This window comes from Silene latifolia, chromosome 3 (assembly GCF_048544455.1).
Source record: "Silene latifolia isolate original U9 population chromosome 3, ASM4854445v1, whole genome shotgun sequence".
NCBI classification, from domain to species: domain Eukaryota; kingdom Viridiplantae; phylum Streptophyta; class Magnoliopsida; order Caryophyllales; family Caryophyllaceae; genus Silene; species Silene latifolia.
Genome location: NC_133528.1, coordinates 16,824,687 through 16,838,283, shown reverse-complemented (window position 1 = coordinate 16,838,283; position 13,597 = coordinate 16,824,687). Strand labels below are relative to the sequence as shown.

Genomic DNA, 13,597 nt, shown 5'->3' with positions numbered 1-13,597 from the left:
ACACAAGATCAACGGACATCCCTTCCTCAGATAAGACTTCAAGGTAATAGCTGCAATCAACTTAACTTTGGGTTTGACTAGAAACCCACGATAAGACACACTAACACCCTTTGGACCTCTTAAGGACACTTTCTTTTGATGACAGTCTATCTTAGCCTTATACTTTCCTAACCAATCCATCCCAACTATCATCTCAAAACCATTAAAAGGAAACTCTAGCAAGTCTACAGGGAAATCAACTTGCCCAACTATCAAAGATACATCTCTAAACAACCTCCCACACGATACAGACTCACCCGAAGGTATGAAAACTTGCTCACTAACAGACTCATATACTCTCAAACCCAACTGTTTTACATGACTCGAAGACACAAACGACTGAGAAGCCCCCGAATCAAACAAAACAAACGTAGGAATACCATTAACAAGGAATGTACCGGTGATAACGTGCGCATCTTCCTCACCGCTTTCTTCTCCATCATGAACAACTTGCCACATCGGTCTTCCGCCCACCTCCCCGGACAAGATCGGCCGATGCGGTCGGCTTAGCACCCGACCCTTGATTGTTGTTGTTGTTCGTCGGTGTCTTCGATAAGAATTACCGCCGTTGCGGTTGCCTCCACTCTGTAACTCGACTTCCCGGTTTGGCCATGATCCAGCCGGTCTGTTGCTCGCGAAGCTCTGCGCAGGTCTCTGGTAAGATCCCGGTGCACTCGTGCACTCATGTCTCTTGTGGCCTACACCACCACAACCAAAGCAGGTCACTCCCCAACTATTACTCACACTCCCACGGCCACGCCCAAAGGAAGCTCCAGCACTGAACCCTGACCCAGAAGAAAACCCCTTAGACTGATTGTGGTTGCCTTTCTTGTGATTAGATTGGCCACCACCCTCGCTCTCAGACTTCCTCTTCTCACCGCTAGACCTCTCCTGAGCCATCTCCACCAGCCTCTCTGCTCTTCCAGCCCTCTCATAGGCTTCCTTAACATCAGTAAGGATCCCCACGGGTAACTTATCCATAATCGTGGTAGTCAACTCTCTCTCAAACCTCAATGCCAGGTTCTCCTCGCTCAAACCCATATCCTCAGCATACCTGGACTTCTCATTGAACTGTCTGTAGTACTCGGCTACCGACATCTCAGCGGTCATCTTAAACTTATCGAACTCTTCCCTCAACTTACTCCTCACATGCTCCGGTACAAACTCCTTCCTTACAGCCCTACGAAACTCCTCCCAAGGTATAGCAGGTAAGCCTTGGTTGGTGTATATCTCCTTAGCACTTACCTTCACTGAATCCCACCACTTGCCTGCTGCCTCCCTCAGATAGAACGCAGCCTGTTCCACTCTCATCTCATCAGGACAATGAACCAAGTCTAAGATGTTCTCCATCTCTCTCAGCCAACTATCAAGAAGGTTAGGTTCCCCAACCCCCTTGTATTGCTTCGGGTTAAACCTCGCAATGTAGAGGCTGATTTTAGAATGATCAACCTCCTTCTCCTTACTCTTATCCTTGTCCTCATTCACTCTCTTCAGGGTCTCAGTAAGAGCATCCTGGTGTTCTAACATCTTAACGATGTCATCCACGGTCATAAGCTCAGCTCTCGCGTACAAAGCAGTTCTCTTGGGCGGCATCTTGAAGCTATATAAGAAAGGGGTAAACATAAACACGCATACTAAACCTCAAAACACGAAAACACGATGCCCAGAACCCACTCGATCGAGTTCCCAAACACACTCGATCGGGTAACGGGCTACTCGATCGAGTGCCCCACGTACTCGATCGAGTACCCAAACTCCAGAACCAAACAGACCTTCTGATCTCTTACCTACTCGATCGAGTATCCAGGCTACTCGATCGAGTGACCCCCTACTCGATCGAGTACCCCTAGTTACTCGATCGAGTGCCCCAAAACTCGATTCTGGACTCAAAATCGCCAAAAACCCACCCGATCGAGTCAGTCCCACTCGATCGAGTAACACTAATACGTAAGAGCTACCCGCATATTACGTCATATGCTAACATGCTAACTTTATAAATCACATATTATATCATAACAATCATGCTATTACTTGCCACGTTGTAAAACATTCAACATGTTATCATTTCATCGACAGTTTCTATATATATATATCATCACTTTTCTTTCACCTCTCAACTTCCAATTCGAACATCCATCAATCAACACATCCATCACATTTGTAAACAAGTTAACCAAACACACATACGACAAACACTTCCCCCATATGACCGGTTCAAAGTTGTAGGGCGACCCCCGCGACTTTAGGACGTCTCCCAAGCCTTTGCACTAGCTCCTACAACTTTTACCCCGGGTTCATTTTAATTGACTCCCTATGTTCATTAAGTTCATTGGTTACAGGTTTCAGGATCGTCGCTCTGATACCATTTGTAACACCCCCATACTCCAAGTGCCTTACCAGGACCACTCAGGTATGAAGACATTACCATCTCGGTTACCCGAGGCAATGATAATCAAACAACAATAACGAAACAACGTTTATTATAAATAGTTTAACGAATAGTTACAATCCATAAAACCAACTAAAAGTGCAATACATTATTCTCAAATGACTGTTCTAACTGAAATGTAAATAAACTAAGGCTACAAAATGAAGACTCCTATCATCATGTCGTGGCATCCCAAATATCCCAAAGACTCATCTCAATACCTGCTCAATATCTGCTCACCATCCCCGAATGGATCACCGCAGGTTTTACAAAACAACACCGGGGTCGGTACTAATCACACAATCAATATAGATAACAATAATAAGATAAACAGACAAATTGAATCAACTGCACACACACACACACACACACCACCAACTCCCATCATCTCAATACGACCGTCCCACTGGACCAGCCACGCGCTGGGGGACCGCAGCCGTTCCCACCTAAGCCCCGCTCATCATACGAGCGATAACCCTGTCCCATTAATGTGCACATCCCCTTCCGTGGTGGGTTCCACGGAGGGCGAAACTAGGGCGTGAAGTCACTCCCGCAAGTGACCCCACTCAGCCGAGAACGCATCTCGAGAGCCATAGACAACCAATCACAATCACAATCACAATCACAATCACAATCATCATATCAAACAACTAACTACAGCACATCACCAATATCCCATTATGGGACTAATACTGAGTAGGAAATCCTACCTGGAAAGCACAACAAGCAGACGGTATCTACAGCTGTATCAAAACGCCTCTTCTACGAATCCTCCTCCTATCATATAACACATATAGGCTATACATCACATACTACACACAAAAACCCCCAATCCCTAAATTAGGGTTTAACCAAACTTAACTAAACATTATAAAAATTATATTAAAAGCTTACCCTTGACGCAAGGAACTCAACGACACGAACAACGACAAGAACTGACCGTCTGAACTCCGGGAATTGCTAAGAATGCGATTAGGAAGATGAACTGACTGCTTTCTCTCTTAAACAGGGTTTTAGGTTTTGCAAAAGTGATTTAAAACAATGACGATTATGTTTAAATACTTTAATCGCATAATTAACAAAACCCGAGAAAACTCCCCGTAACACCGGATACTCGATCGAGTACCCAAGGTACTCGATCGAGTACCCCCTTACTCGATCGAGTACCCCAGCTACTCGATCGAGTACCCAACAGGTCAGAAACTATTTTATTTCGCAACTTACCCTTACTCGACAGAGTAAGGGCTACTCGATAGAGTACCCCAAGACTTATAAATACGGAGTATTACAATTTTAGGGATTGAGCGCGAAACAATTCTGTCATGGGTGGTCCTTCTGGCCTTCTCGAGATTGATGTCCAACACCTATTTGTTTGGATGAAGTAAGTTTCTTAATAAATCATTTCATATTCTAATATTCTGACTAGATAGTATTTTAAATACCGGAATTAATAACGTATAATGTAGGTTCTTGAAATCGAGAGTGATCCTCGAGAACAAGATTCCATGTGATCAATACGGATTCCTGTGCCCCTATATTTTATCTATGCATATCACGTTGATTTTGTACGAAGATCGGGTAGATTATATTGCTCGGGAATTGGCGACAAACAAAAGGCTCATTTTTGCCCCTTATAATGAAACCAGGTAATAAACAAATTAATATTATGATTTCACCTACAATTGCATTTTTTTTTTTGATGACGAGGGGGTTGAGTCCCCCCGGGCCCATGCATTCCCGCACCACCACATGGACCATGTAAGCCACCCCCATCGGGGGCTGCAGTGGCCAAGTGATCATCGCCCCAGCTGGTAGTCGAACCTGGGACCTCTCAACTCCTGCATTTCTGCAAGCTTCAAGGTTTAACCCAGCTACCACTGGACTAACACCACTTGGTTGCAATTGCATTTTCATAACTAATATATGTACTTGTTAATAATATGATGTCTCTTGATGTAGGAGTCATTGGGTGCTAGCAGCCATCATGCCGACCAAGAAGAATGTTTTTTGGTTGGACTCTTTGCATAGAGAACCAAACGAGACCTTTAAGGGCTTGATTATTAAGTAAGTTTATAATACTGATTTATTTATAATAACATTAAGTTTCAATTTTTATTTATAGCAAAAAGCTCATTTTGCCCCAAAAATATGGGTTTTTGCCTCTTTTTTTTTTTTTTTTTTTTTTTTTTTTTTTTTTTAATAAAAAAAGGGCCTTTGAGAAGAAAAGAGCTAACGAGGATCAACCCACGAAGTATTCTGATGATGGCCTTACTTATATTACGATAACAAGGGTACGTGCTCAAATACAATACCTTAAGTGCAAAAATTTGTCTTTAATAGTAATACGTGCGCAAATACAATACCTAAAGTGCAAGATTCTGATGTGGGCCTTCTCGTCTCTTCGTTTTTTTATGTAATAATAGGTCCCTCGCCAGCCGGATAGCATACAATGTGGATACTACGTTTGTCGGTTCATGTTGGAGGTTATTATGCGAAGATATATCCTTATTCCAGAAGAGGTTAGTAATTTAATAATGTGTTTATTACTTTTTTAAAATTAGAGCTGATGTTGTCTTGCTTGCTGCTATACCATGATGTTGCTATGCTGAATGATGTATGTTGTTACACTAATGAACAACACTAATGTTGCTGTCAAACAATAATGTCTTGTCTTTGTTTTTTCCGCAGTATGTAATCAACGCGCCACAAGTACGCCTCAGTACAAAGGGCACCAAATAGACGAGGTAAGGGACTTGTTGGGCAAATACGTCTTAGAACATTGCAATGAAGACTAAATGCATGATACTTAGAGCTTAGATCAGCTTAGTAAATTTTTTGTTGAAGTTAGGGAATGATCTTTGTAGATAGAGCTAGGGGGGTGCACAGTTTTAGGAATCTTAGTTCATGTAAAGTGATCAAATTGTTAGTATGAATTAATCTGAAAGTGAAACAAATTGTAAGTATGATGTCATTTGTTGTGGTTGAATTGTATCTATTGAGTTCGATGAACCCGCTTTGATTTATCTTTCTTCTTGATATATCTTCTGTCACGATATATGCAGGATTTTGAATGGCATGAAACAAATTTAATTTAAAAAAAATTACGAAAATGTAATAAAAACGGTTACTAAAACAAAAACCGTTGTAAATACCTTTCCCGCGCATAATATTCAACAACATGTTTTAAAAGAAGAACCGTTGTAAATACCTTACCCGCGCATAATATTCAACAACAGGTTTTAAAAGAAGAACCTTTGTTACTAACAATTTCAACAACGGTTATATTCCGTATACCCGTTGTTAAAAGTCTCCACAATTTTGGTGGGAAAGATACAACAACGGTTTTTTATATTGTAACCGTTGTTGTAACTTTCCCACCAAAATTTTGTCAAACTTTCCACAACGGCTTTTAACCGTTGCGAATAATTTCCACAACGGTTTTAGTAAATAACCTAACCGTTGTAAATACCTTTTACAACGGCCGATTTAACAACGTCCGCTTTTTGTTTTAACAACGGATTTTACCCGTTGTTATAGCCTGTATCTGTAGTAGTGAATTGTCATACGACATCTACAACATGTGTCAAATTTGACCTGATACAACTCGACTAAAACCAAATAAAATAAAATTTCGTTCAAAGAAAGATTTGTCAACTTGAATTGCTTCAAAGCACGTCCTCTATCATATCGCCGCAAATAGCTTTTCACCAGAGGATGTAGAATCTTGAGCCTTGACAGAGACGATTTCACCTGACCAAATTGATTGCAACCAACAAATCGACAACATATGTAATACCATATAACGATCCATTACGAAACTGATCTTCCGCATCTTCACTATATGAGGAACGACCAAAGCGCCCTTATCTATATTTCCAATAGAACTAAAATCTAGATAGACAGGGGCTGAAAAAACTCCGAAAATAAAGACAGACAAACGAATCTCACCAAAAGGGAGACTTTTATTGATTAATTCATAAAGTTTCATACTAAAAATTGATAAATAAAGTTATTTGGGGGGCTTACCATCACTCAATAGTCGATAGAAGCCCCAGATTTGATTGATGGAGGCTAGGGTTTTTAGAGAGAAGAGAGGGAGAGAGGTTTTTTTTAATATTTAATTAGTACTCCCTCCAATCCAATCCAAACTACCCATTTGACTTTTCACGGTCTACAAGACGACATTTTAACCACGTTTTTCTTCATTTATATATTATTTTTTTGTGTCGAAATTATAATTTTTTGAAATCTCTTTTTATAACGAACTTAAATATGTCAATTTTACGTACAAATTTTAAAAATTTGATTAAATATAGTCGATGTCAAAATTTAACAAGGTTGACTTTAAAAAGTGAGTGGGTAGTTTGGATTAGATTGGAGGGGGTAATTACTTGTTAATATTACTCATTCACTTCCGCTGAAATTGTTTGCCTAAGTGCAAATTTTAGTTCCGCCACTTTGACTATTAGTTCTGTAAATGAGCCGAGCCTGTTCGACAAGCAGGCATAATCGGCTCGGTCAAAACTCAACTCGAGATCGGTCAAACTACGATGAAGGGCTCGAGCCAAGGTGAGCTTAAACCGATCGAGCTGAGCCCGTGCATACACTAAGGCAGCTCGAAAGCTTGTGGCTCTTTTTTTTTTTTTTAAAAAAAAAAAAATTAATGTGACTTAGTTTTATCATTAATATTTACTTTAAATAACATATGAAGTGTTATGTTAAACTAATAAATGAAAAAAAAAACTAATTTAAATTCGAATTTCTAACTTATTAGAGCTTATGTTAGAATTAAAATAATGCTCAAAAAATGTGCTCAAACAAAGTTCGAGCTCGGGCTACTAAAATATCGTATAAACCGAGCATGAGCTTTAGTTTCTCGGGCTCGGACTCGATTTGTGAACTCTTATAATACCATGCAAGCCGAGTTTGAGCTATTAGTCTATAGGTATTCGTTTTCGAATATGGAGTATTAGATGGAACTCCTAAACCTCAGCTGGTTTCATCGTTGCAATTGAGAGAAACTAATGAGTCGGCCATATAAACATTTTGGTGATCATCATGTATGAGATTGACTTTATCGATTTGTCGAAACCATAATCGAAAATTTATAATCATTTTAATGAAGAAAATACTTATATAACCATTTATAAAAACGCCACGTATACTATATAGGAGGGCCATGAAATAGCCATACTATAAGACGTAAGAAATCATTTTTTATAATGTAGCAGTTTTCCACTATTATAATTAAGTACCAATAAGTCTTATTTCGGACGGTCTGAAATAAAACGTACCAAATGTTATATTTTTTTAATAGAGTGTAACCATTATTTAATGAAAATTTTTTATAACTAAAGTTATCACTTTTTACCCTGAAAATGATGGTAACATTTTATCAGAAAATAATAACATTTTATCGTAAAATAGCTACATTTGGTCCGTCTTATTTTAGACGGGAAATAAGAATTTGCGTATACATTGAACTTTTTATTAATAGTACACGACCAAAATCTACTATAGCTTAAACAGTTGGGAACAAATAAAAACAATTTAGCTTGTTTTCTTCTTACGACATGAGACTCATCGTATCTTTTTAAAGAAGCCTATTTCAGATGCGTTCAAACGACAAGACAAAACACAATACATTTTTGTAAGCCATTCTAGTTTAGATTAGATGGTGATAAAACCTTAAATATATAAATTAAATCCTTTTTGTTTACCAAAGATCTACGAATTATTTTCACGCAAAATGCTCCCTCCATTCTAGTTAATGTTATTTATTCGGCTTTTTTGTGAGAATTTCAAACGACCGATAGCTATTAAGTAGGATGGAGTCTAAGAAGGTACTCTGTATATATATGGTTAAAACGTAGATGTAAGGTCAGTGTCGGAAAGAGGGAGGATTATCAGGTACTATTGCCCCCTAAACAATGAAAACACGGTTTTCTAATCCAAATTTAAACGAGTTATTTTTTTTACTAGGGTTTCATATTTCATCATTAATTTAATTTTAAAAACTTTTAATCTATATTTAACTAAGTACCTTGGAAACCTGACTCTGTTTATTATGCAATAAGCTGATATATAAGACCATAATTTCTCCAAACAAAAGTTAAAATAAATTGAACAGATAATAAACCATGCTAAATTAACGAAAACTAATTGTAAGATAGTAAATCGGACTTAATACTCGGTATATAAAATTCGAATCATTGCCATCCCTATTGAATAACAAACTAGAATTACCAAACTATACGATGTAGCTACAAATTAAGCTAGTACCAAAACAACATCACGAGCAATATTCTGTAGATTAGTAGATGCCTTTTATATATAAGACTCAAAAAATCTCTCAAATTAGAAAGCCACAAAAACAAAGTGAGAGGTTGATTCATATTTCATATATTAGACTTAAGTAGCCAAACCACTTTCTTTTGCCGGCCAATAAAAGAAAGAAAATGGCATTACATCAACAACACCTTTTTGCCCTTAATAATACTTTACTAGACACCTGGTCTACCCCTATTACATGTCTTGATGATATTATTATTCCTCAAATTTATGAAAATTATAATTATAATTTTATTGATGATTATAATGGTATTAGCAATTATAATAATAATAATAATAATAATTATAATTATGATATTACTAATGTCGGTTTTTCGACGTTGAACGAGTATGAATGTGGATTGGATGATTCTTCACCGGAATTGGCAAAGAGTAGTGAAGGTGATCATGGGATACCTATGGCTGAGGTGGTTATGAGGCCGAGACGACGACGTGCAACCGCTAAGAAGAATAAGGAGGATATTGAGAATCAAAGGATGACTCACATTGCGGTTGAAAGAAATAGAAGAAAGCAAATGAATGAGTATTTGAAAATGCTTAGATCTTTGATGCCCGATTCTTATGTTCAAAGGGTACGTACACATTATTATTCTTTTCTCTCAATCTCAAAATTTTAATTGCTTAGATTCATAATTTTCTCTTACCATACTCGTATATTCTTTAAAAAGGTGACACCCTTTATTGCTAATTCATTTTAACTAGTCATAGTATTAGTGTGTCTTGTCTAAGACTATAATTCATAATATCATGTCTTAATTTTCGTGACGGGCCGGGTTTATTAGGGAATTGATCCTCGAACCCACTTCATGTAGCTTTTTTAAAGCTTGCTTCCAAATTTTATTTTGACACACCCCTTGAAAATGATTGTTCACGTACGACTGTACGTGTGTCATAAGAAATTTAGGGGGGTAAAATTTTTAACACCATTTTCCTGGAATCTTGCAAATTGTGCATAGTACATGTGAATATATGATATATAGGTTAGCGGAAAATACTTGTGTTCTCCGGAAGGACGTCCTCCTTATATTTATAGAAGGAGTATCAAAATGGAAATAAGGAGTATGGTGCTCCTCCTTTAAGTGTAAGGAGGACACAAGTAATTTTCGTAGCTTAACTTGCAAAATGGAGCTCAATTTTATACAAGTACAATCAAGTCGATAAATAATTCGATCATGGTAGAAATAAGTATTGTTAGGGTACTTAAACATGTTCTACTAAATTAAATTGTGTAATACTCGGTACTTATCTTCTCCGATCACTATTTTCACTCGATTAAATGTTAGAGATTGTTTACTTTTAATTAAAATACTTCTCACATTATAAATAAAAAAGGTAAATATTTGACTAAGACAAAGAGATATTCTGTGTATAAGATTGACTATATTGCTATATGGAGTAATTATGTATATGGTCTTACAAATTTATTCCCTTGTGTTAATTTACACAAACTAAAGGGAGATCAAGCATCAATAGTAGGAGGAGCAATCAACTTTGTGAAAGAGCTTGAACACAACCTACATTACTTGAGTGCCAAGAAACATATTATGGAGAATTTATCCAATGATAGCTCATCAACCTCAACTTTACCTTTCCAAGAATTCTTCACATTCCCACAATACTCGACTTCCGGTCACAGTCGCGATAACAATGATCAAACCAATTTGATGGGTGCAATAAGCCAGCAAATAGGTGGAGGTGTCGGCGGTGTGGAAGCAGAAGTGGAGGTGACAATGGTGGAAAGCCATGCTAACCTCAAGATAAGGATGAAGCAACAACCTAAGCAACTCTCTAAGCTTGTATCTGGCTTGCTTTGTTTAAGGTTTACTATATTACATCTTAATGTCAACACTGCTGAAGGACTTGTCTTTTACTCTTTCAATCTCAAGGTTAGTGCTAAACTACTAGTCTTTTTTTTACTGTCTGGTCATTTGTTTACCTTTGGTTTTGGTACAAAGATTTAAGAAAGGAAATAGGGTTAATTATTGGATGACAAATGAACCAAATTGAGTGTGGGGTATCATATTGTCTATTAAAGAGACATTCCCAAAATAAAAAGGTAAACAATTGACTAAGACATCCAAATAAAATAGGTGAATAAATAAACGGAACGGACTAAGTATATCATTAATCCAGTTTTATTTAAAGCTTAATTAATACTCCATAATAGGTGAGTTTATAAAACGAAATAATCATATCAAAGACTACTTTATTTTATCTTTATTATTAATAGGGGACACGAAAATGTGACCATTATTTGGGGTACGGTTAAAATTTCGAAAATAAAATGATAAAATGATATAGTTGGATATAAATTGTCTAGCTTCAAAGTATCAACTCAGGTCATAACTATCATTTCACTTCCAATTGTATTAATAAAGGACACAACATGCGTCACGTTCATTCCCAATGAGAGGTACTCCGTAGTACTCATGACTTGAAACAGTGGTGGAGCTAGGTGGGTTAGCAGGGCCGCTCGCGCCTCCTCCTCTGGCGGTTGAGATTTTCGAAATTTAATTAAATTTTTTGAACTTTTCGAGTGTACCATATATTATTACCCATCCTCTCTCCCTAAACTCAAATTCTGACTCTACAACTGACTTAAATGCGAATTCTATTAGAATATCATCCCATTTCATCATAATGATAATAACTGTTAACCATTAAACTATAATTTTGTGAATATTTGCTTAATGAACAATTAAGGCTTAGCCTTCACATTTATTTTCGTGTGCATGCAGGTAGAAGATAACAGCAAAATGAGTACGGTGGATGAAATAGCAGGAGCTGTGTACAATTTGCTGTGTAGGATTCAAGAAGAACAGGCTTCTCTCATTTATTAATTAGTAATTAAATTGCTTAATCAATATTTTTTTGGTATATTATTTCGTCGAAACATGGTTTAAATATCCTCAAGTGTCAAAAACCTAATAAGCTCTCGTCAAAATATAATTAATCATATATGACGATTGATGTATAATTATTCTGTATTTCAAACTGGCAAATTGTGACTAGTTTTATGCTTTTGACTCAACTTCCTTGTTTTTATTAAGTTTAGTGCAAAAGGTAATTAAGTTTAGTGCAAAAGGTAAGAACTAAGAAGCTTGTAAGAAAATATTTCAAGGTGGTTTGAAAGCCGGGGGGTTTAACTTACCTTACTCATTCGAACGAATGAATTAGGTTGGTCCTACCTAGATGATCAATCTAATTTTTTTATCTTATAAAAAAAAGTAAGAAAATATCAATAGTTTTGTTTTTTTAAGAATCATGATCGGTTGAGATGTCTTAACCCCGCAAGCAGACCGTAGTATTTGTAGCACTCGAGGATCAAATTCCACAAGGAGCGATACGATTACTAGTTGATTCTAATAAAAAAAATGTTTATCTAATAACTCGATCAAAGTGACAGTTATTTTGTCTAACGATCTAAATGACTAGATGAAATGCAAGTAAAACTTGATAATAATAAATTTAAGGCTTATTTAATGACAATACTCTAAATTATGGAGGTGCTTTTCAAAATACTCCAAGTTCTATTTTAACTATTAGTAAAACAACAATTACACCTCTTCTCTATGAACAGAATTGGTGTTTTTGTAACTTGTTATAGCAGGTGAGTATGAGCGCGAACCTACACTTTACCCTTTTATGAGTCTTCATCGTCCTCCTTTGCTCCATTCTTCCCTTCACCGTACTTTTTTTTCAAACCATTCAGTGAGCTTTTACATAACTGAAAATCTCATATTCAATTCAATTAAAATTTCTTATTATGCGATATCCTGAACATGGGTTTCCCCACAAGGGAATCCAATATTGTCACCTAGCTTCACAATACGCCTCGCTCGAATCCTGCGCCGAAGTCGGAACCCACAACATCTCCCCATCAACAGCTTCAATCCCAGCCAATCCACGAATGGGATAACTTTAGTCACCGCTGTGGTAAAAAAATTGACACAAAAAGAGAGAAAATTTCTCATGATCAGGTGAAAAAAAAGGAGATTTTGAAGGTTTTTAATTTATTGGGGAAAGGAATTAAGAGATTACTAGTTTTAAACCCTGCAAAAAATGCACGGGTCGTAATAACATGCGTTATTATTGGATGCATGAACATATAAATGAGCGTTATTAAATGTGCAATTTACTTTAAAGAGGACATAACTCATCAACAATAATAATTCAAATTCACATGTCAAATAAAAATGATATACATTCTCCACACCATAGAAATTGTTAGAAATTACTTCTACAATAACAGTGTCCAGTCTGGCAGTCTATGTCCAGTCCTTCTACTTGGATCACATTTGGGTCAGACCCCGTCATTTTCAAAATATTTTAAAAAAAATACTTGTTTTCAACTCATTTCAAATGTTTTCAAAAATACAACAGTTTGCATTCATCATAGCATCATATCTAGGACATGCATTTGCATTTTATGTGTCATATATTTCTCACTAACTACTCTAATTTTTCTCACTAACTACTCAAGTCGACTACTTTGTCATCCATCTTCCAGATTCATCCAAAGCGGGGGCTTTCTAATAAAGTCCCATCTTCCCGTAAAATAATTTTTTTTCCGAATTTCAAAATCAATGATAATGAAAAATTTCAGCCTAATTTTCTGCGAAATAAAATTTTGCAATTCTCTAGCTATTTCGTGAAATAAAATTTTGCGATTTTCAAATCTAGCTTTTTTTCGAAATAAAATTTTGAAATCCTTTGATCGGCAGGCCCTGACATGCATTTAGTTTTTAAAATAAAATTTTCTAAACTTGCCCTTTTGCG

The 13,597-nt window shown here is 36.7% G+C and overlaps 1 protein-coding gene across 1 annotated transcript; it reads left to right on the top strand.

The window, feature by feature from the left end:
• Positions 1 to 8,729: 8,729 nt before the first annotated feature.
• Positions 8,730 to 11,849, top strand: LOC141647310 (transcription factor bHLH94-like). The gene is made up of 3 exons (XM_074455441.1): positions 8,730 to 9,390; positions 10,273 to 10,704; positions 11,557 to 11,849. Exons 1-3 carry the CDS (start codon positions 8,926 to 8,928, stop codon positions 11,656 to 11,658), a joined length of 999 nt encoding a protein of 332 aa, XP_074311542.1. The 5' UTR covers positions 8,730 to 8,925; the 3' UTR covers positions 11,659 to 11,849.
• Positions 11,850 to 13,597: the final 1,748 nt, after the last annotated feature.

What these genes read in the sequence shown, in the direction of transcription:
- LOC141647310 (XM_074455441.1), top strand. Translation starts at nt 8,926, where the DNA reads ATGGCATTACATCAACAACACCTTTTTGCCCTTAATAATACTTTACTA. An exon ending in CCGATTCTTATGTTCAAAGG is followed by an intron (nt 9,391 to 10,272) that starts GTACGTACACAT and finishes CACAAACTAAAG; the next exon opens with GGAGATCAAGCATCAATAGT. An exon ending in TTTACTCTTTCAATCTCAAG is followed by an intron (nt 10,705 to 11,556) that starts GTTAGTGCTAAA and finishes GTGTGCATGCAG; the next exon opens with GTAGAAGATAACAGCAAAAT.